At 40.3% G+C, this 24458-nt stretch overlaps 1 protein-coding gene across 1 annotated transcript in view; it reads right to left on the bottom strand.

Moving 5' to 3' along the window:
• Positions 1-24458, bottom strand: part of EXT2 (exostosin glycosyltransferase 2) — a 159439-nt gene that overhangs the window by 60562 nt on the left and 74419 nt on the right. The window contains exon 9 of the mRNA XM_074230510.1: positions 4754-4943. Coding sequence (XP_074086611.1) covers positions 4754-4943 — 190 coding nt within the window. The remainder of the gene's footprint in view (positions 1-4753; positions 4944-24458) is intronic.

Here is a 24458-nt window from a genome sequence, read left to right as displayed (position 1 = left end):
ATCTGCTTCAATAACTAAACACTTTAGTACTCATCATCACCTAGAACAGTAACACCACTACATAATCTTGAACTCTGAAAGTCTCCTCTTATTATACCTGACTTTCTATCTCTCCCTCTATCTTTAACCCCCTCTAAATTCATTCTATGTCCTAACTCTGACCACTAGTACTTCTATCCTTTCCTTTCATCCCAGTCCATCATGCTTATTTTGGTTCCACTTTTACTCCTTCTGCTAATATGCCTACAGAATTCCTTGTCCCCTTGTTCTTCTGTATCTATTCCAGAGCAATCCTTAATCCTGGGTCACTCCATTATCTGCTTTTTCTGCTCCTATTCCTATGCTGTTGAAGAATGATGGAAGAAATCATAATGATGCTGTTTTGATCAGACAGTCATATTATGAGGCCAAAGTGGAGAAGGGTTCCATGTGAATAGCAGTTGAATATCTCTCAGTTGGTCCTGAGAGATAGGCGAGCATCATTCTGAAGGGATGAGTGATGGCCTCCATTGCCCTTGATCGATCTAAAGGGAATCAGGTTCAGCTCTCCTAATCCAGAGTGGTGAAGATGGACACCTCGAGGCATCCAAAGTAGTATGATTGATCCTGGAGAAGTGAGCCATAGGAGAAGTCTATTTTCCCTGTGAAGGGCAGGACCACCCTGGAATGGGTTCACTCCAAGAGATGCCCATACTTCTGGAAGCATCAAGGTTTCAATGGTGTCCAGTGAGCTCAAGCTCTGAGTGTACTAATAGAGAAGGGCAGCACAGACCTATGAGGGACAAGCTTGAAATTGTCCTAGTGTTAAAGTTGTTGCCGATTAAATCAAACTGTTGAGTAGCTCAAAGGTGGAAGGTCTGAGAGGAAAGGTCAAAGTGCAAGGTCATCCAGAGATAGGTTTGGATATATATCAGGTTGTCATATTCTTTCACCAGAAATTACATGCTGGTGCTTGCCAAGGTACCTCACTGATATGGGAGGAAGAGAAATGAGTTCAAGGCCACAACAGCTAGATCATCACCACAGTCCTGCTTTCTTGATTGATAAATCAGGTCATGGGGCAGAATGGTTCTGGAAAAGGCAAGTGAGAAGGATGCAAAACACTCTTCTCACTATAATAAAAATAATCTTACAAGTCATGTCATCATGTACATGATGTGGTTAGCTTCAGTTAGAAAGAAAGAACATCATCATCATCTCACAAGAAAGTCTTTTTTCAGAAGGTCAACAATAATCACTGAACTGTCCTCTTTTTAATGGTTTATGACCCTTCTGATTACTCAGGTCTCTTCTGCCCTCTCTTTTTCCTTAACTTCTATGACATTACAGCTCTTTTCTGGTTATCCTTCCACTCAACTAACTCTTCCTTCTCAGACCGACTAGATCCTAATTGTCCTCTTGTTCTCTAACCATTATATGTGCCTTGAATCCGTTTAGTTTCCCCACTCAATATTCTTTCCTTTCAGGATTTCATTTGGTCCTATCTACTTAATTACTGCTATACAAAATCTATTCAAAGTCTAGCCCAAATTCCTCCCTTAAATTATAGTCCCTCATCATTCACTGCCTCTTCTTCTGGATTCTCATTCCAAAGTTAACATGGTTTCATGAATTCCAGCTAATTCTCCAATATTGACATTAAATCTCCCACTTGACATAAGCCATTCTTCACAACTAGAATGTACTTCCTCTCACAACACTTTTCTTCCCCCTTTCAAGGTTCCGCTCACATTCTCTCTTCTCCATGAATCCTTCCTGGATTATCTCAACATTTACTGCACTGGTCCTTCTCAACTTACTTTTTGCTGTTATTACCTGTTGTTCAGTTGTGTCTAAGTCTTTGTGACCCCATTTGGGCTGTTCTTGGCAAAAATCCTGGAATGTCTCCTCCAACTCATTTTATAGCTGAGTAGCTGAAGCAAAAAAGGTTAAATGACTTACTTGGTCACACAACTAGTAAACGTCTGATGCCAGATCTGAGTTCATGAAGATATGAGTCTTCCTGATTCCAAACCCAATTCTCTATCCACTAGCTGCCCCTTTAGAGGCCACATAGTTGGGATACAGGTTATAGAATAGAAATGGAATAGGAAATAGAATGGAAATAGAATGGAAACACCTTGGGAGCAGGGACTGTTTTGCTATATTTGAACTTCCTGCATCTTGCACAATACTTTATGCTCAGAAATTGCTTAATGAAGGATTATTAGATTGACTGGGCAATGTAGAAGATGTGGGCTAGAAAACAGCACCATTAGATGAATTTAGAATGGTTCGGGAAGTGAGTGATAGAACTCAAAGAGTAGTTATTAATGTTTCCAATGCCAACTTCACAGAAATTCTTAAGGAGAATGACTATCTTAGTGATCTGTGTTGGGTCCTCTGCTGTTTACTGCATTTATCTATGACTTGGATAGGAGGATTGAGCCTTCTTAGCAAATCTGCAAATGACACAAAGTAAGGCAGGATAGCTAACATGCTGGATGGCAGAGTCAGTATCCAAAGTGATCTTGACTAGTTGGAACACTAGGATGAATCTAGAATAGAATTTAATGAGAAAAATCATCAAGTCCTATAATCGAGGGCAAAAAATAACTTTCACAAGTATAATATAAGCATAGTAGAGTTAGAGAGCAGTTTATGTGCAAAAAAAAGCTGAGGGGTTTAGTCAACTTCAAGTTCAATCTGACTCTGTAGTAGGATGTGTTAGCCATAAAGACTAATTGGATCTAGAAAGGCAGGAAAACAGATACAACTGCTGGGAAAAGAAGTGACAGTGTTGCTGTATTCTGCTCTGGGCTCAGTTCCCATCTGCAGTATGCTGTACACAGTCCTGGGTGAGGCTAATAGGTAGGCAATGATTCTCTCTTAGCTGGACATACCTAGAGATTGGTCACCGGATGGTAATATAGTCTCTGACACATGAAGATCAGTGAAAGAGTTGGGGCCTGGAGAAGAAAACATCCAAGGGGGTGTGGAGGGCTGGCATGTGAAGGGGAACTAGACTGTATGTAAATGATAAATCAGCATCCTTCTCCTACTCTAGAGCAGGAGTTCCTAAATTTTAATCCTATAGACTTGGACTTTTTTTTTAATTGAGGCCAGTTGCAAAAAGCTAAATTTAGCTTTGAAGCAAAGAAGAAGGTTGTGACAAGCAAAGGAGGTGGAGAGTGAATATGCCCTTCTTAGAGGTTTCAAAGAAAAACTGGTTAATTCCTTCTTGGATATATTGTTATGGGTTGGACTAAAGAACCATGAAGGTCCCTTCTAATCCTCACATTTTGGGATTCTGTGAATGTAGCACAAATAAAATTTAGAGAACCTAAGCTATTAAAAGTCAAAAGGATATTAAATGAGAGGCAAAAACCAAACAACCCAGGACAAGTGATATGAAAGGCCCACAATTGCCCCACTGGATAAAATACCCCTATCCATAATGTCACTGTCCATCAAGAGGCACAAGTATTATGATGAACTAAAGAATCTCATCAAACAAACTCGGGTCAGCCTCATAGCAATCAGCCTCCAGTCTAGACTAGGAATGTCCTCTAGGCAGCAGCCAGGAGTTGAGACCCCAGGTTTCCTAAGCCCAATTAGAAGAGACTAGCTATAAAGTGCAGATACAACCGCCAGGCCATAAAGCAGGCCTTATCAGTGACAGTGAGGCACATTACACCAACTTCAAACTCATTCCTTGCTCTAATCCATCAGAAACTTCCTGGCTTTAATAGGCTATAAATGGCAAGGGCTTTGAAGTCCCTGGGATTAGGATCTGGAATAGACAGACTGAATGAGAAACTCAATGCAGGTGGAAAGTACTCTATGGGGTTGAATTAAAAACAAATCCAATTAATCAAAAAGTCCTCATCTCTGACTGCTAGGGAGATTATAGGAGTGGTCAGTGCGTTAAAAATAAATAAACAGAAGCAGGCTGGTAGGCAGAAGTGACAAAGTGCTTAAGAGTGGCCAATGGGAGGCTTTGGCCAGTGCTCACTTTGGGGTGCTAAGCCAAAGGCTATGAGGGGCATGCACTGCTGACCTTCCCAGTCAGAGGCAAGGGCATCTTCTTTGGGAAGCCAGCACAGTATCAGAGCAGAGATAAGGAAGGAGAAAACTAATGCCTTTTAAGTTGAGTTTTTGTGTAAACAAATCATCTGGGATTGCTGAGGGAAGCTGGGGTCTGTTTTCTTCAGGTTGTGAGGCTTTGATCCCTAGGATTCCAGGGTCTTCCCCAGGCCTAGGCCACAGCAAAGGCCATGCAAAGCTCTGACTGAAGTGGCCCACCCTAGAATGTAAATGGGCAATCTGTGAGCAGCAGATGCAGAGGCTGGTGTGCAGATGCCATTCTGCCTCATATATATATGTTCACAGCTAACACAGTGCTGGGTAAGGAATGTTTGGTTTAGTCAGATACATCTAGATTTAAACTCCGGTATTGCCAATGATCACCCTATGTGAACTTCGCCACTCTAGGTCTCCGTTTCTTCATTTGTCAAACAGTAGTCTAACCCTAGGTGATCTCCGGCTTTCCTTCCTTTTAACCCTATGAAAGTCCCCAAAAGAAATGAAGGACCAGGGAGGAGGAGGAGGTCATCTCCAGGCCTGCCTCTGCAGGTACACATGTCATGGGGCCTCAGAACCCAAGACTCCTCATCTCTAAAACAGATATCTCTAGCTCACATCATGGACATGGGGGACCACCCCCAAGTCAAAGTCCAAGTCTCCTCACCACCAATTCTCCTCTTGTTCTTACCTTCTGGAGGGTTTTTGTTCTGGTTGTTCCAAACAACTAACAGCTTGGAGAGACTGGGCACCTTGGATACCTCTGTGATGACTCTGAAGAGGCTCTCTACTCGATCATAGGTGAGGACAATGGCAGTGAAACCCTGGGACTGTGGTGGAATCAGTGGAAGGAACAATGGGTTGCTCACACTGCTCCATTTCTGTAAGATACCAAATGAACAAAGGTCAAACAATGGGACTGCCCTTTTCCCTTCAAGTGTCCAAATTATCTTCATAAATCTGGTATGATTTAGCACTAAAACTCAGGTTCAAAGGCCCTCCTGAGTGCCTCTCCTTGGAAGCACACCAGAAGGACAAGGGCACTAATCGGGGGAGCCTGAGCTCCAGTGGGCTTCGACCTTGACTCTTGTCATGTACATATGGCATGGGACTCAGCTCTTGAGGTCTCAGAATCTTCATCTACAAAATTACATTACCTACATCACAGGGGGATTTTGAGGAAAGTTTGCAAGTAATAAATTAGTACAAAATTTGAAAGTTCTATTATTACTATTCGGATAGAGAAAACTGGCCCAGCCTGGGAGGCTGGTGATGAAAGATGAATGCCAAGATGTCTATGGGGCCAAGGCATACAAACAATTGCTCATACTAAGATCTCCTTGATGTGGTGTACGGGCAACTCTGCCCCGATATTTCCATCCCCAAAGAGATCTAAGCAAGAATCTTTATAACTATCTGACGGTTTCCTAGTATATGTTAAGGAATCAGAGCCCCAAGGTGTCCTCCAACTACACCCAGAGCACTTGCAGGCAGCCACCACCATAGTCCATGACAGCAGCTGCTTCCCAGATGGAACAGTTTAGGACAAGAAATGCATAAACCCCATGAATTACACATGAAATGAGAATTCAGAGTCAAAATGGGATGACTGGAGCTGCAATGTAATGAGAAGAGCAGGGCCAAAAAACCCCACACTGCATCAAGTCTGAATTTCACAACAGAAGCAGACATTTGGAAAGGTCACCCTCAAAATGCTGACTTCCTCCCCAAGCCTCTCATTCTCTCCTATTCAACCGCACACACCCTTAAGAAAGTGGATGATTCCAACTATTTTTTATTAGCATGTCTTAGCATGGTGTTTCCATCTCCAAAGTCTTTTCATTCATCATATTCCATAAATTTATATGGAAGTTGATTCATCACAATTAACCACCAGGGGTCACAGAAACTCCCATGTTGGAAACTACTGAAGGAGGAAGGAACAGAAAGGTGACAGAGACTTAGAGAAAAGGCTGTATGAAGGGAGGGTATTAAAGAAGGGACTCGAGAGTCTTTTAAAGCCCAGGTCTGAATGAGTCCTTCTTCTGCCTGAAAATATTCAGTGGTTGCTCATAGCTTCTAGGATAAACTATGAACTCTTGAGATGGTCATTTAGAGACCTCTAAAATCTGGTTCTATCTTACCTTTCCAGCTTTATTTCAAGCTATTCCTCTTTACATCCTTGCTGGTGTAGCCAAATTGGAACACTAGCTGTTGAACTTCACCGGGCAGACCTCAACTCCCCTCTGGGCACAGTTCAACCCACAGGCTGGGAAAGGACTCTTTTCTCACCTCTGCCTTGCCACCAATTTTCTCAGAATTCAGCTCAGGTACCACCTCTTCTTCTGGGACAATTTCCCTGCTTCTCTCCCACCCCCAGTCAGCCCCATCATGAATGCTCTTTTTCCTCGAGATACTTTGCATTACCTGGGTGTGTGTGTGTTTATATTCCCAGGAGAATGGAAGCTTGATAGCAGGGATTTTACCATTTTAAATAATGTAACCCTAGCACTAGGCCTTAAACAGAGCAGATGCCTTTTGAAATGAAGAAACTGAGGTTTCATTTATAATTTATTCCTCTCAGGTTTTTCTCCAAGAAAGGGCTGCTAACGGTTCTTTATCCTTCAGTGTAATATCTAGCCACCAGGCAAAGCCCATCTCTAAAAATGGAAAAAAGGAAGAAAATGCATCAAATATTCAATTCTGACACAAAATAGGCACACTAACAAAAAAGACAAATCCTGCCATCAATGCACAAGGAGAATATCCCAAACCTCAAACAAAGCCCAGTGTTTTCTTTGGATGGAGGGATGGGGGATGAATGCTATGGATTCCTCAAAAAGGCAGGCAAGTTTCCTGAAAGCCATGAAGATCAAGTTCAGGGAAAGGTTCCAGACACAATGAACAGCCTGGCTCTTGACCTGTGTGCCGATCGAGCTTAGGGAAATGATCTTCTGGGCAAGAGATGTCAGCCTCTCAGAAGAGATGTCCAGCTCTTAAACACACCCAAATTGACCAATATGAGGGCAGAGAATGAGGGAGGGCAGAGAACAAGGGAGGGCAGTCTGAATGGTACACTGGGGGGGACATGGACATGACTTTTCAGTGGCACTAGATACTTGATTGGTTGAGAAAAAAGATGGAAATTCTGCCTCTGTTTCCCCAGGAACCACATAAACTCAAATCAAAACAAGAATGAGAAGCAGACAAACCAAAAGCCCCACTGAGCTCCAAGTCATCTCTTCACCCCTCTTCCTCCTTGTCCTTTGGATGCCTCCCATAATCTCCTCCATCTCTCCCATCTCCCACAAAGAAGTGAGCCTCCTCCTTCCCAAGGTTAACTCTTCTGTTACCCAAGGGATCTCATTCCACCCCATCCCTTCCAACAGAGGTCCCTTTGGTCATCCTTACTCTATCTTAATACAGCAGTGGCTTCATAGTAAGTAGTCATTTAATAAATGTGTCTTGACTGACTCACTGAATTAATCTAAGTAACAGATATAAAACTAAATCACAGAATCTTGAGTGAAAAGGGACCTTAGCACTCAAATACTGAAATTCAACCTCTTCATTTCATATGTAAGAAAGGGGAAAGAAGTTGCTTGCCTACATCTCACAAGAAGTGAGCAGAACTTTGATTCAAAACAAGGTTCTCTGATTCTAGACCCGGGCCCCTTCTTCTTGATCTGACCTCCTAGCATTTGACACTGAGATTCCAACCTGGATGAAGAGAAATCCCCTTCTGGTGAGGAAGAAGAAAGAAAAGATGACAAGAAGGGTAGGACTGGAGTTGCCATTACAAGAGATCTATTAGCAGAAGTTGGAGGCAACAGATCACAAAACTCAGTTGGAAGGATCTCAGGAGCCAGTTAATCTACCTATCCCTATATAGGAAAACTTTTATACTACACCCCCAATAAGTGGTCAGCAAGTCTATGCTCTCTTTTCTTTCTATCTACCTATACTGTGTTCATTTTCCCCCTACCCTTTCTGTTGGCTCTTACTTCCTAGTCTTTAGATCTTGGTGAAGTTAAAGTCAATCTGGCAAGTACTTCTTTGGGTAATTTCAATTTATAGTTAAAAAAAGAGATTCCCGATAAAGTAAGATACACCCAAGGCCTAGAAAAAAAAATGGTTTTGTTCCTAAATGGTAAAATAGTTAAAGTGCTGGACTTGAGTCAGGAAGACTCAAGGTTAAATCTTATCTCAGACACTTGGTAGCTGTGTGACTGGGCAAACCACTAATCTTCTCTGTGTTTCAGTCTCCTTACTTGTAAAATAGGGCTAAGAGCATGTCTCTTCCAGGATTGTTGTAAGGTTCAAATGAGATCACACAGAGAAAGCTCTTGGCAGCAATTCTCACAGTGTGGTCCAAGGATCCCTAGGTGTCCCCAAGACCCTTTCTTTTAGGGCTATGAGGTCAAAGCTATTTTTAATGAAAATATTAAGATGCTTTAATTTCTAGTATGGTAAACATTGACAAAAAATACCCTACTTTTTAGGGAGTTCTCAATAATTTTTAAGATGGTAAAAGGAGTCCTGAGCCCCAAAAGTCGAGAACTGCTATCTTAAGGCCATACAGAAAATGCAACTATTTTCTGAATGACTCCTGGGTACTGGTCATTCTCCTTTCTTTCTCATTTAGACTGCAATCCCATCCTAACCCTACTCCTTATATTCCTTATACAGAAGATACATGTTCACGGTTCACTGAATAACCTAAGCTTCCAGTTCCTCAGTCTCATGACTCTAATACAGGTCTACACAGAGACCACCATCACACCCTTGACCTCACCATCACCTACATTTCACTTCCACGTTAGAGAATTCTGAAATTCCTCTATTCCCAACTAATCAATAAATCAACAAATATTTATTAAGCCATGTTTAATGTCTTGTAAACTGTGTTAGGTACTAGAAATACAAATAGGGAGAATAAAATTATCTTCCTTCATTCTATGTTGTCTGCCTCTCATTCCTACTCATAGTCTACCTCTGTATCTATCTCTCTATCAATAATCCCTTTTTTTTCTCTGTCTCTCTGTGTGTCCCTGTTTCTCTCTTTCTCTAAGTGTCTCTCTATCTGTCTCTGACTCCGTCTCTCTGTGTCTTTCTTCCCCTCCCAACCTCTCTCATCTCTGTCTCACATTCTATGATCTCTATTCATGTTCTAGTTTATCTTCTAATGGAGGAAACAACAAAAACATATATATGTTTTTTTAAATATATATGGCAAGGGGCGGCTAGATGGCACAGTGGATAGAGCACTGACCCTGGAGTCAGGAGGAACTGAGTTCAAATCCAGCCTCAGACACTTAATTGCCTAGCTGTGTGTGACCTTGGGCAAGTCACTTAACCCCATTGCCTTAAACCACTGGAGAGGGTCGAGTGGGGCAGTCCCATGGCAGCTGTGAGGAGTATGGCCTGGAGTGAGGAGGGTCCTGAGGCAGGAAGATCAATGAAGAGGCTGTGACACCAACCTAGACCAGAGGAAAAGCTAGAACTAAGCTGGAAAACTGGCTAAAGGGGGGGGGGGAGACAAGGGACCAAATGCAAGAGTGGCAAAATGGGCAATTGTCTGGATGAATAAGGGAGCAAGAGAAGTCAAAGATAATACCAAAATGATGAAGCTAAGAGGCTGGAAGAATAATGATTTTAATAGAAACAGGCAGTTGGAAGAAGGAAAGTTTTAGAGAAAAAGGGATGAGTTCAGTTTTAGATCTAATTTTCTGCTTTCAAAATAAAATTTTATTAGTGTCTTTTATTTGTAAACCTGAACTGTCTCCTGTATCCTGCCCTACCTTACCCCTCCCAGAGCGTCAACACTCAGAGCAAGGACTAGCCCTCCCTAATGCCTCAGTCTTCCCAAATTTGGTGCTTTGTCCTATACAATCGATCAATTCAAAGATGCAGTGTCCTCCTCTCTTGAATACCTTGCCCCCTTATCCTAATGCCACTGTGCTACTTGACTACACCACAACTGTGTATTCCAAATTCACATGAGCCCTCACTGCTGCAAGGCAATCCTTTTACTCCTTCCCAGATGATTCTCGAACATGCAATAGTAGATGTTCCCAATTAGCTCTTCTTTCCTACAGCCTCTACTACAACTTTTCCCCTTCCTCTCAGTAGATGGCCCTACTTCAGCCTTTGCTGACTCTACTTGCTTTGCATTGCCTATTCATTCCTTTTCTAGATCTTCAGAACCCATGGCTTCTTCCTCAATTCTCTCTTCTTTTACTTTGGTCTCAAAGGTGACCTTTCTTCTCTCTGCTTATACTTTTGATTCTATCTTTTCTCATCTCCTTCAAAAGTTGACAACATAAATCATTCTCCATCTCTATTCTTTATCTCTAGCTACTAGTTCCATCTCTGCCGCCTGAAAACACATGCAGGTCTCTCCCATTCAAGTAGAAAAATTGGGTCTGGATCTGGCTCTACTACTACATTCCCTGCTGAGCTCGGTCTTAGTTTCCTCAATAAAATGAGGTCCTAAACCCAGGCAACCTCAACATATTTGGCTCTAGACCTAAAGGCCAGTTCCTTCTCCAGTCTCAATCCTGGGTTTATTGTCAAGACTAGAAGCAATCAGAATAGTTGGTTTCCCTTAATGCTCTGTCCCCCACATTGGAGGTCACTGTTTGATCTGGCCATGAAGCTCCTCTCTCTCTTCCACAATGTACTTTATGAAAGAAGAAATCACAGACAAACTAGGAGCTACAATTGAGAGATATTCAAGAGATAATCTAGCCTTCTCCTTTTAGAGAAAAGGAAACTAATGTCAAACAACCAATTAATATTTATCAAGTACCCCCTATGTGTCAGCACAATGCTAAGCACTAGATGGAAATGAGGTTCAAAGAGTCATCCCAGATCAAAGAGTTGTATTAAGCAAGACAAGGAGGATTTGACTCCAAGTCCTCCAAGTCCTTCCCACTGAATCATGTGGCCTCTAGTAAGGCTCTGCCTCCAGCAGGCTTGTTATCAACTTTGTTCATGTATAGATTAGGTTGGATCAGATGCTGGCTGAAGCCTTTTTCCATGCTGGGATTCTATCCATCTACTGTGCAAGGGAAACATTCCAGACATTAGAGAAGAGTCAGGAGGGACCAGGGGAAGGTTCTGAGAACTAACACAAGCGAGACATGAATTCCATAGCCCCATACTTTCCTTCCTTGTTCAAGAGAAGAATTAGGAAATGAATTCATTGGGAAAGTTGGAAAGAAGGCAAGGACTATGGAGAAGGCACCTACTCTAAACAGAGATCCAGGATCAATTGGGCTAGAGCCTCTTAACGGTCTCTCCCCTCCTTTTTCCTTAAGCCTGCTCCTAGCAATATTTCCTTTCCCTCCCATTCATTAACCCACCCTCTCTCATCCCTGTGTCTTTTTTTTTTTTCAACCTGTCTCTCATGCCTGGAATGAATTTCTTCATCTTGTCTTCTCTCTTTTTGTCATGAAGACTTCCCTGATCACTTCACACTTTAAAATGATCTGTCCCTCCTCAAACTTATTGTACTTTTAGTTCTCATTCTCTTTGCCTGGCTCTTCCCTCTGTACTAGCCACAACCTTTCCTATTACCAATATGCAAAAGTCTTTCTCCTGTTCAATCAGAAAAGCCTTGAATGCAATTCCACAGTGAATCTTTCTCTTTCCCACACCTGACAGAGCCTCACCCAAAATATGTACCTGATAAATATTTGCAGGATGTATTATGCTAATCATATAAATTAGCAATTATGCTCATTTAGACATGCCCAGTTTTCTACAAGTAGGCATACTACTATCCTCCTCCAACTCCTTGTTGCTGTTTAATGGAGGAGTCATGTATGACTACTGGGGTATTCTTGGCAAAGATACTAGAGTAGTTTGCCATTTCCTTCTCCAGCTCATCTTACAGATGAAGAAACCTGGGCAAAAAGGGTGAAGTGGCTTGCCCAGAGCCTTATAGCTACTAATCAGAGGCTGGATTTGAATTCAGGTCCTTCAGATGGCCACCCTAGTACTCTGTCCACTACACCATGTAATTGCCCAATATGCACTCCTCTTGCCTTCTAAACTATTGATAGCCACCATTCAGCAGCCTGGAGAATTTATGGAGTAAACACCCACTACTAATGAAATCATGGTTCCTCATGTTAATTCTTCCTCACTGGTATCATTTTACTGTAAGATCAGAAATATTCACGTGGCTATCTTTTCATTCCATTCTCAATGCTTAGTTAGAAGAGCTGTTGATCCATCATTGGCTTCAAGAAGTCAATCTGTCCTTGAAGCCCAAGGTAACAAGAGAAAGGCAGCCCTTAACATTGGTATATGCAAGCAGAGATGCCTGAGCAAAAGTCTGCATTTCCTCATACAGGGGCAGGCCCATTCAACCAACCAGAGTTTCCCTCCCTACCCTCAGAAGCCACAAAAAGAATCTCTGGACAGGGACATTGGAAAAAGGGCCATTAAGAACTCACCTCCTGCTGACTGACTAAAGAGAGGGTCTCTAGTCAGAGACCCCCTGACCTCCCTTCTGCAGGAAATTGGTCACATTGAAAGCTCTATAATTTACCCAAGACTGACTGGCCAGAGAAAAGGCAAACAATGCTGGTAATTAACTCAACCTGATTAAATTCCCATTACAGCAAGCAGCCATGAAATCAGGAAGTTCAGCTCCCAGCAATGGAAGAAACCAAAATAAGAGGAGAGAAGGCAGGCCATTTGTCGCGATTCTGCCTTGGGAAGCAGGGAGAGAGAAAGTGTGGAGATGGAGAAAAGACACCAGAAGACAACTTAGCAATCACTCTGACAAAACTTTGACAGTCAACTGGAGAAGAAGCCAGTGAGCTACCTGGTTACGTGCTCCCCATCTCCCTATATGCATACTTGCTCTCCACTCTTATAGCAAGTTTTCATTTCAGAAACCAAGATATAGATTGCTATTGCTAGGCAGTTGTAAGAACCCAAAGCCTGCCTGTGAACAGCTGTCAGCTTGCTTGCTAGCTCTGCCAGGCCCTGGTGTCCAACCCGGACTGTAGAGTCACTCTGGGAGCTGAAGCCGGGAGGCCCAGGGGAAACCTACTGGACACTGAGCCTGACCAGAACCCTTCTAAAACCATAGTCTTCTGTAAGGTGCAGCAGGTTGGTTTGTGGCACTTCTAAACCACTGGCAAGCGAAGTTGTCCTGACTCTCATCATGATTCTATCTATTTTCTAGCAAAGGTTAGAGGTTGGAGATGGTAAAGTCAATTCTGGGATAGGCTTTAATCAAACATTCTAGCTAGAGGGGCCTATAGAATGAAAAGGGAAAGCTGTCCAATATAGTAAAAAAGAATAGCCTTTACTGAAGATACTCACAGCTGTGACTTGCCATTTGTCTAGAATCTTTTAAAGAATGGTTTAATTTGAGGGTTAAGCACACAGATCTGACAAACTTTTAAAAGTCCCTTTTATTCCAAAAATAAACCAAACCAAATACCACCAGACAAGCTTTGAGGAAACAAAGTTGAAATACAGGGTGATTCAGAGTCTTAACCCCTATAACTCATACCAACACAGGGGATTTTTATGTCCCAATATGTAAGTTTGTCTTAGAATAGGGAGAACCAACACACTGGATACCTAAAGAAGAACACATTCAGTGTAAATAGGGATATTCAAGAAAAATTAAAAGTCAAGAGAGAGAGAGAGAGAGAGAGAGAGAGAGAGAGAGAGAGAGAGATGGATGGAGAAACAGAAGCAAGCTACTTCCTACTGCCCCAAAGTTGAATGGCTCCTGGAATTGCAGAGCTCTACCTATTTTTACCTTGGTGGAGAAGAGAATTTTCCTGGTAATTTTAAAATATCAATTCCAACCTCAATGTGGTTTCAATTATGAATTACCAGACTCAAAAAAAGCTTTGATTTATTCTATTTTGCTCCAATTATGCATGATGTGTTTCCACCAAAGACTTTGAGAAAGTATTTCATCATGCTTCCCATCCTGGAATGGTCAAAGGGCAAAACCAAAGGAGTTAACCCTCCCATCTCTTCTCCAGGTTCTGCCACACTCAACCTGAATGAACGCAGATCGAGAACTTTGAAGTGAAACTGGGCCAAGCAAGGGTTAAGCATTAGCATAATATTATTGAAGAGAATGAGGTGGATGTCCCTTCTCCAAAACAGTGAGACGATATTTACGACTAATGGTCACTGGGAGTCTGGGAGCCGGACAATCAGTAATGCAACCCATGTTTCCTTAACCATTAAACCTCAGTGGCCCCAGCTCGCCAGAACACAGCAAGCTGCTTAGTATGTGCTGACTTGGAAAGCCAGAATTATAGAGTCTTAAAGCTGTTTTCAAAGGTACTCTCTGGGGAGCAACAAGAGAGCAGAAACCATGGAAGATAAAGTCTTCGAAGTCTACTCATTGTTTTCTATATTTTTAGTTCATCTCACTTATTGGTGGAATTTTGCTGAGATTCAAAAGCTAGATGATGGATGATCTCAGAAGAAACCCTGATTATTATGCCATTTTACTGCTCAACGCCCCAGAGTAGACTTCCCGAGCACAGAAGGCCAAACCTCACTGACCTGGCCAGAAAAGATGCCAAGGATGGAAGAAATCAGAGGCAGATTCCCTTAACATTTCAAAACCAGATACATTTATGTGAACTTGAAGAACCTACCCACTCTTCTAGCCAGCATGATAAAATAGAAGAATCAAATTGGAATCTTGGGTTATATCTTCTCGAGACCTATGAAACTTTGAATAAGTCATTTCACCTCTTAAAAAACCTCAGTGTCTTCATCCATTAAATGAGGGTCTTATTATTTTAATGGAATATATTTGAAAGGAGAAGAAATCCATATTCAGAGAGATGTGATAAATCTGAGTCATTATATTTTTCACCTGTGCCAGAATTACAGATGAGGATGTGGAACCAAGAACAAAGCAGGTGACATTCCACATTATATAGTTAGAATTAAAATTCATAAAATTAGAATTTCTGCTATCATTGAACATAGTCTATTGACTTCCCCTCTTAAAGGCAGAAAGCTGCTATAATTCAGATGGAATATATTCTTTTGTCTTTTATTTCTTTACACAGCTCTGCAGTTAAGGACTGGTTAAATGCCCACCCCTCCTCAACTCTATAAAGCTGCTGCTGCCAGAAGGGGCTGAAACTGATTTATTTTCAGGTAGTAGCAGGAAAGTTGACATTTTATCCTCTCCCCCCAGGATGACGCTTAGCCAGCAGTTTGCAGGAGCCTGTGGCTGGCTGCAGCTTCCATTCCAGGGATGGAGAGAAGCCAATTAGACGGCTCCGTGCAAAAGAAAAACCAAAAAGTTCTTGGAACGAGGAAAATGACGACTCCAAAAGCTGATGCTTTTAATAATTCAAGTTATCTCAGACTACAAGTAATAAATGAAACTCTCCTGATCTCTGCCAGCCAGACTGCAAGAGGTTCCCCCCCCCAAAAAGATATTATCTAACCAATAAGATAAGTGAATATAACAAATTAGAAGGGAAAATAGCACAGCATTGGATTGATCTATAATCACTTGATAGCCCTAAGAGAATAGCTGATTCATAATAAAAAAAATGACGTACATTACTTTCTGAGGACTAACACACACACACTCTCTCTCTCTCTCTCACTTCCTCCCCACCTAGTCTATAAGTTTTAAAGAAAATCTTAAAATGATAAAGTTTTATTGGATAAATTAATTTCCAATTTGACCAAAGCAAATACGTCCATTCTTTAATCCTACCAGAATTAAGGTTTTGGGGACCATGGGCACAGCTGATGATGCTGTATCTCGCAGGAGAGATAAAATAAATGTATAAATTCATTTGACTACACCACATATGAAATGCTCTTCTTACAAAGGAGGCCCCTTCCCTTCCCTGGCCTGGAAAGAGGTGTGCTTGCTGGCTGTCCAACTAGAGGGATAGAGGTCGGCTACAGTGTAGAGTTAGAGTACACAGCTCAGTGAAAATGTCCTCTCTTGGCAATGATTAAATCGATTTCAAGTACACATGCTTGAAACACCAGAGGCAGTCATGAGCAATTAAGACAAAACAGTTTGTAGCTTTGGACCTAAGAGACTTTAAACTCTAATCAATTCAAAAGAATCTTCTCTATTTTAGAGACAGAGAGGACTGCTACAAATCCTGTCCAACCTTCTCAAATAGAAAACTGGGAACTCGAGACGTGAAAGTTAAAGTTATTTGCTCAAAGAAACACAGACCTAGAACTTAGATCTTCACAATCCAGTAGTGTTCCTGACACTAATCTCATGAGTCTAACTTGAAAAAACAATAATTACTCCTTATAGATCTCTGCAGTTTAACGGGTGGTTTTCTCCCAGACCTCTGTGACATAGATAGCACAAGCATTACTTTATCCATTTTATAAATTAAAAAAAACTAAGACTGAGAGGTTTAAAAAAATTGGCCTAAGATCATACAGCTCTTTAAAGTAGGAGCCTGGATTCAAAAACAGGCCAAGTCCTTGGCTCTTTCAACTATAATGTGCTCTCTAGTCAATTCACAGAAGAAAAGGCAGAAGCAGTATGGTGTAGTAGAAAGAAATACAGTGGACATAGAATAAGAGAACTTAGGTGCAAATCCCCACGTGACCTTGGATAAGTTATTTAAGTTCTTAGGTCTTGGTTTCATCATCTGTAAAACAAAGAGTTGGATAAAATGACAAGTTCCTGCACCTCTAAAACTAACCTATCAACAATAATCTTCAAATCTATAGTAACAATGATTTGTTCAATGGAGAGCTTGCTTTAAAACATCTATCAAGACTTATTGTTATCCATTTGGCTGCCAAGATATGTTAAGTTGAGACTTCCGGCCAAGAAGGTGGAGAGAAGACAGGCACAGTTCTAAAGATATGTTAAGTTATACTGCATAGATATTAAGTGCTCCAAATGTATTCATCCTATTAAGCTTTGATTTCAGGATGCCACTTGGTCTCTTAATATCTGTTATTTTTTAGTCATATCAAACTTCATGATCCCATTTGGGGTTTTCCTGGCAAAGATACTGGAGTGGTTTTCCATTTCCTTCTCTAGCTCATTTTATAGATGAAGAAACTGAAGCAAACAGAGTTAAGTGACTTCTCCAGGACCTCACAGTTAGTAAGTGTCTGAGGCCAGATTGAAACTCAGGAAGAGGAATCAGGAAGATTATGCATTATGGCACCATCTAGGTAACCTCTCTTAATTAGTCTCAGTTACCTCCTTAAAACCCATTTATACTGGATAGACTTGCCATTCTGGTTAAATCTGACCTGTGGATTCAATCTAAACTTCTACAGCACCTATCCCTTCCTGTCAAAGAGTTAAGAACTTTAGACCTATCAAGTTCAAATGACATATTGATCTTGCTGGAGAAAATTTCCATAAGATAAAGAAGCTGTTTAATTCCTCCCTTTGCACCCCTTCCCCAACCATCACAACAGTGGAACTTTGGAATTTGACGCTGTCCATGAATATGAAATGATTAATGTGATACTTGATATGACTGATATGAAAGCCAGGCTCCAATATACAAAAGAGGACTAGGCAGAACCACAGCAAGTTTAAAATGTTTCCCTAGAAGGCGTAGCATTTAATTTCAATTTTTCTTGACATCATTGTGTTGCACAAATAAAAAACAAGTTTTCCATGTAAGCATCAAATGGTGCTAATGACACCAAAAATTTCTGATATATGCTTGTTTTCTAGATTCCAATCTAAATATTTCTTTTTTAATATCTCCTTCAGTCAGGTGTTGAAAGTTTCTATTAGGCATATTGGATAGATAGTAGTATGATCTTCCAGTTTCTTTCTGTAGGTCTTCAATAGTTTTCTCAAGCTAATTCTGTTATGGTGGTTGTCTGGTACTTGTCTTTCACAGTATTGAGAACTCCATCATTCCTCAATTGTCACAGGTGTGGGGTCTAGGTCCTAAAATGTTTCTAGACTATTTCTGTCAGATATCATGAGGAAAGAAACAATTGTTTATGATTTTTTTTTTAGCAAATGAAAGTTTCTTTGGGTTATTCTACATTGTTAAAGGTGGTCTATTGGTTGGATTTGTGATGTCAAACTAAAAAAAAATTCTACAAATTTTCATTTAAACATATCCATCTCCTTTTCAAAACCAATAGAGACAATGATATAATTTTTGCCATTGCTTTTACTGACCAATACTTTCAAAATTATTTTAAGTAATAGATTTTCAATGTCTTTGAGTTCTTTGGCTTTTCCTTCAATTTAAGTAATTCCTCAGTTTCTGCCATTATCTGGGTTTAAGAATGATATAATATATGATTGCCCTGCATTGATAATGGTTGCAATTGCAGAGTGCTTTAAGGTTTGCAAAGTATTTTAAAAGTGCAATAATCATTTTGTTGACACAATTTAGCGAGGTAGGTAGTATAATTATTCTCATTTTACAGATAAGTCAACCGATTCTAAGAAAAGTTAAATGACTTGCCCAGGGTCACATGGCTAGTAAGTTCTGAGGCAAGATTTGAAGTCAAATCTCCCTGACTCTAAGAACAATTCTTTAACCACTATGCAACCTAGTCTAAAATAATCTATGGTACACTGTTGTATAACTTAAAACTCCATATATAAGTGGGAAAAAAAGCAGTATGAAGTTGTGGCCTATTGCTGTCAAAAGTTGTTCCTGATTTTATGATGTAAGGCTCAGACTTGTTCTCCATTTCATGGATACTCATGACTTGACCCCATTAGTGGTCAAGATCAGTTGCACCTAAACACTTCAAGCAAGTAGGATACCCCCTGTTTCTTCTCTGTTCTGAGCCACTACAACAGTCTTTGGACACAGAGCGTGTGCTCTGTAATAATCAGGATTGGCATTCCCTCACTTTACTGTTATCCCCTTCCAATAAATGGAGTGGAAAGGGCTTTAAAAGGATTCATGTTTTTGTTGTTATCTCGTTTTTCTGATCTTTTTTGAAGGGGGCTCAGGTAAAAACATTCCAGAGACAAAAAGCTATTCTGCTACTATTCCTTGAAGACCTTTAGCTGATCTGAATTTCCCAGGTCAAGGAAACTTCCAGCCTCTCTTTGTTTCCTCAGCATCCAACACAGTGCCTGTTCCAATCTAAATATTTAGGATTGAATACAAATTTTACACTTCTCAAGTCCAAAGAATATTATGATGTCATTGAAGAAAGACTCTACATAATCAAGTGTTTAATTTATTTCTTCAGTGGACTCATAAAGCTTGGTGTCATCCATACAGACCAAGTGGTTAATTAGAAGCTTTGCTTCAACTCCTTCCTTACTCTGAAAGCTATATTTCATTCTAATTAGGAGATATGATAAGCAATTTAAGACTTGGCAGAACCATAATGGGATTAAACTCTCTTCCTGAAATATAAATTTTTTTGTGAATTGTTTATGACATTTTGTTAGAGGTATGGTTTAAATAGAGAACAGTTTTCCCTGTGAACATCAAATACTCTAGAGCTGTCACTGTACATAGGGATTTTTTGTCTATATGCAGAAACCATGATTGTGGAAAAGAGTAAATGACACTTATTTTTTAGTTTTTTTGCAAGGCAAATGGGATTAAGTGGCTTGACCAAGGCCACACAGCTAGGTTATGATGATGATGATGATGATGATGATGATGATGATGATGATGTATCTGAGGTCGAATTTGAACCCAGGTACTCCTGACTCCAAGGTTGGTGCTCTATCTACTGCACCACCTAGCCGCCCCCAAATGACACTTTCAAACAGCATGCTCAATAATTATTGATGCAAAAGTTTTTCATTCTACTACCTTGGGGCATACCCTTTTTGCTTCACAGACAAGAGATTATTTTCTTAAGTACGTGTTTTTTTTTTCTGTTGATGCTATGAATACTATATACCAAGAAATGCAATTGTTCTACATATGAAAGAATCATTAATATTCTCATCATTTGGTAAAACAGGTAAGGGGTGTCTCCTAATTATTAATGTTTGTCCTTCTTTTTCAAAGAAGACCATGACATCAGGGAGATGATGCCATGACAAGCACATGAATTGGATTTGTATCTCCTGTTAAGAGAAGGTGGAATGAGGTTTATGTCTGAAAGTAAGCTTGGGGGCGGCTAGGTGGCATAGTGGATAGAGCATCAGCCTTGGAGTCAGGAGTACCTGGGTTCAAATCCGGTCTCAGACACTTAATAATTAGCTAGGCGTGTGGCCCTGGGCAAGCCACTTAACCCCGTTTGCCTTGCAAAAAAAAAAAAACCCTAAAAAAAAAGAAAGTAAGCTTGGAAATTGCTTTGCAAGTAATTCATAAGTTACTGTGAAGCTTTCAAGTCAATAATTTTGGACCTTAGCTGGCCCTGATGCAATTTTGCAGAGGCTAGAATATCAATAAGGTCGTTTGATGTAACTATTCTGTTGCTCCCTGCATTAATGACATGCAAGCTAGTTTGATCCAACCTTCCTTTTCACTGGGTTGGACTTCATGGGAACATAGAGATGCATAGCATTTCTCAAATCCTCCCTCTTTCTGTCTTGCTCCAGATTCCTTTACTTCTCAAGACTCTGTAGTCAAGTTTTGTAATTGATGTCGAACTGTTTCCTTTGTTCTTTACAATGTTTGGAATTCTTGAATCATCTTAAACTTTTACCTTTTGTTTCCAATTACTGATTAAGAGGATCTCAAATTTCCAATATGCTTCATTTTATAACCTTCCATTGCCTTTTCACAGATCTTCGATAATTCTTTCAAGTCACTTCTGCCAGAGACTATATATTGTCGGGCCTTGTCCACATCCTTTGATTCTTCCACTTTTCTTCCTATGGACTATCCCTAGCAAGAACTGCCACCTATACTGTAGTGCAGGTTCTGAAATGGTTTTACACTTTCTGTCCAATACTCAAGGAATTTATTGTTCAAGATGGCTAAAGCAGATGCCATTTTTTTTTCTGACTCTTTTTGGTACTTTTTTCTCTTCAGATTTTATTAACTCGTCAATTTTTTCTCTTATTTTATTTAATCCAGACTCAAGGATGAACTTACTTTTTTGTGACTGTCCTACATTAATGAGCAATATATTGTCATATGACTTGAAGCTAAGGATAATATTGGAAAAAAAGGCAATATGAAGCCATTTATTATAGGTGGGGATATGTTTCCAATTTTTATTATATAGTATTGCCTCATTATACAAGTATTTATGTCTTCAAGATATTTCAGTGCTCTCATGGTTTGCCACTTTAGTGGATGGCACCATTGACACTAAAATATTTACAGCAAAAGGCTATGTATTATTATTTCTGCTATTGTTGTTCAGAGGTAATGTGGCATAATAAAAATCTAGCCTTAGAATCAAGAAAACTTGAGTTCAAGCCAAAACCTTGTGTGACCCTGGGCAAGTCATTTAACAATTTAATAACCCAAGCAACTCTTTAGAAGTATAAGTTCCACAGGCGTTTTTAATCTGCAACAGTAGATGGAATTTCCTCTCTGGGAATTCTCTATGCCAGTGGTTTCACTGGAATTCTCTTCAGCAAAAAAAAAAAAAATTATCAACATCATTATTATATATAGTCTCATCCACAATTCATAAGTGACTTAGGCAAGAAGTAGGGTATGCCTATATACAGGGAAGGACTAGTAAACTTGTTAGTTGGCTGCATTTCTAATTAAACTCTGTTCCTTACATATAGAATGGAGGTTATTATAAACATTTAGAATGAGCACAAATCTGTCTAAATTTCATGAATGCATTTTCCAAACCTAAGCAGTGGAATGAAGATGATGCTAACAAGTTAAGCAAGGTTGATTTGAAGTACCAGAAAATCATCCTACAGAGTCTAAAAGTAAAGGGAAACAATTTGAATAGCAAAAAAATTTCTGAAACATCTATATTTTCAACATAATAGTCTCAAGTGGAGCTCTTGGGCCTCATACTTATGTGTAACTTGTGAGGACCTATAGATGAATGATACCTTAAGGTAAAGGACACAGCCAGCATCTTAGCAAATAAGGACTGCTATCTGAGTATCTCAACTGAGAAAACTCTGGATTCTATGTAAATGTAGCAGAAGCAGTTGAAGTTTTAGCACAGTCTATTTTAAACCTGTCGTCCTCACTGAATCCTTTCAGTCATGTCCAATCCTTCATGATGCCATTTTGGAGTCCTCTTCTCGAGAGATACTAGAGCCTTTTCCTTCTCCAGCTCATTTTACTGATAAGGAACTGAGGTAAAAAAATGATTTATATGACTTGACCAGGGTAACTCAGCTAGTAAGTACTGGAAGCCAGATTTGAACCCATGAAGATAAGTTTCTAGTTTCAAGCCCAGTATTCTATCCATTGCATCCATTCTATACTTAATTACTTATTCTATACCTAACATAGTTCCAAGTCCCATTATATTCCAATTCAGAGGTTTAGAGAAATTAGTAATATTCTAAGGGGTAGAGAGAAAGCTATTAAACAATAACTTTGCAATCAGGGAGTCAGGATACAATAATGAATCACTGAATTATCTGCTAAGGCATGGCAAGCATGCTCACAACTCTCTCTTGCACTCTTCTTAGTGATATACTACCAACAGACTGGTCTTGGCTTTACATCCTGTGCCCCGTATGGCAACTGATATCCCTTCCTTTCTATTTGCAAAGGTGTCAGATGGCCTAAAAAAACTTCCAGTAGCCAAATGGAACTGAAAAGTTTAACAGATTAAATAAAAATACAATATAATATAGATAACGTTAATTTGTCATTCTATAAGTCATATGTAGGCTTCAGGAACCCATTTCTATTTGAGTTTGATCCCACTGCTTTAAAGTCATCAAATTAAAAAATGAAACCTCACTTCATACAAAGTACTTACAAAGAAATTATCCTGTCCCTTTTTCTTTCTTTCTATCCCTTGAATCTAAAACAGTTTCTTGAAGGTAGTACATGCCTAATAAATACTGATTTAATTGAATTTTCAAGTCCCTTCAAATAAGAAAAGTAGTAAATTTGGGGGCAAATGTAATGCCGATTTAGTCTTGAGTAAGGGACAGAATGAGAGGGCATCCAGTGGTATAGCTAAATAGGAAATTGCCCCACTTCAGTATAGGAAGAAGCATCCTGTTTCTGGACAGTACTTTGCTATGGCATGTATACACGCTTAAGTCTTAATCAATCACTGGCCCACTCCTCCCCTCCTAGGAATAAATTTGGAGAAGGTGAAGAACCCATGACAGCATCTCTCTGAAAAGCAGACCAGACCATAATTTACTGGATCTTACACTCCCTCCTACTTCCAAAAGTCCAATATTGCAAATGAGCTTTAGTCTAAAGGGAAAACTCCCCTCCAGACAGGCCTCCCAGTGATCTTGCTTACAGTAGGTGAAATATTTCTCAAGGTAAGAAAAAAAATAAAACAGCTGTAAGTAAATTATACTCTGGCCTCCTGTCAGTTGTTTTAGCTGAATGATGGCCAGAATACCCAAGATGGGCTTTCAATCAGCTCTGCTCCTCTGAGGCCAAGAGAAAAGACAAAGACCAGTTCATCCTCAACTGCAAGAGCTATTAGGAAGGAATTAGAAATCACCAGAATGCTTCTTCATCACAGCTCTGTATCTGCTTCCAGGATCCTAAGGCTACTCAGAGAATTGTCACTGGCCAGAAATTTGACCTTTTGGGCCAAGAATAAGATTCTGCCTCCTTCCTTTTTCCTCCCTCTCCTCTGAGCCAATATTTCTCTGATGGGCAGAGAACAGGTCCTTACCCCTTGCTCTCTTTACACAGCTCATAGTGCTTTGAGCGGTAGCCTGGAAGGGCCCCATCTCGATCCTGTCTGTAGTTGGGCCATGCCAATTCCGCCTAGTGGCAGACAAATGGGGCAGTCTACGCTGCCTGGTCCTTGACTGCCAGTGTACCCCTGGGCTGCTAAAAGACATGGGCCTTGTTCATCCCCTCAGGAGCCTTCTAGCTTCTTCCAGTTGGTTTTTCACTATCCCCTTCATCCCCAGCACTTTTCTTTCTGAGTCAAAGTTGAACTATCAGTGGGTGCCAGATCAACAATTCAGAACCAGTCCAAGTTCCCCTGCTTTGCTCTCTCCAATCCCTGTGTCTCCTTCTAGCTCCTCTGAACTGCTTAAAGGATGGCACCTGGGGCATGAATCCCCTTTCCAATAGCCCTAACAAGTGGTCATACAGTCTCCAAGGGAAGTCCTTTGGTGAAGGGAACTCAGCTTCCTTCAACCTTGAAATTCTTCTCAAAGCAATTGAATTGGGAAGATGTCATCAATATTCCAATACTTGAAGGATTTATCACTTTATCAGTCTTACCAATGAAGCTCCCTAGCTACCTTAGTTTTTGAGCTACTGCAATTGAAAATTCATCACCCTCTGGTTAAACTAATTTCATGCCTCCTTGAACAAAGCTAG

This window comes from Macrotis lagotis, chromosome 3 (assembly GCF_037893015.1).
Source record: "Macrotis lagotis isolate mMagLag1 chromosome 3, bilby.v1.9.chrom.fasta, whole genome shotgun sequence".
Taxonomy (NCBI): domain Eukaryota; kingdom Metazoa; phylum Chordata; class Mammalia; order Peramelemorphia; family Peramelidae; genus Macrotis; species Macrotis lagotis.
Note: the sequence above shows the minus strand (reverse complement) of the source record. Positions and strands in the feature narration are given on the sequence as shown.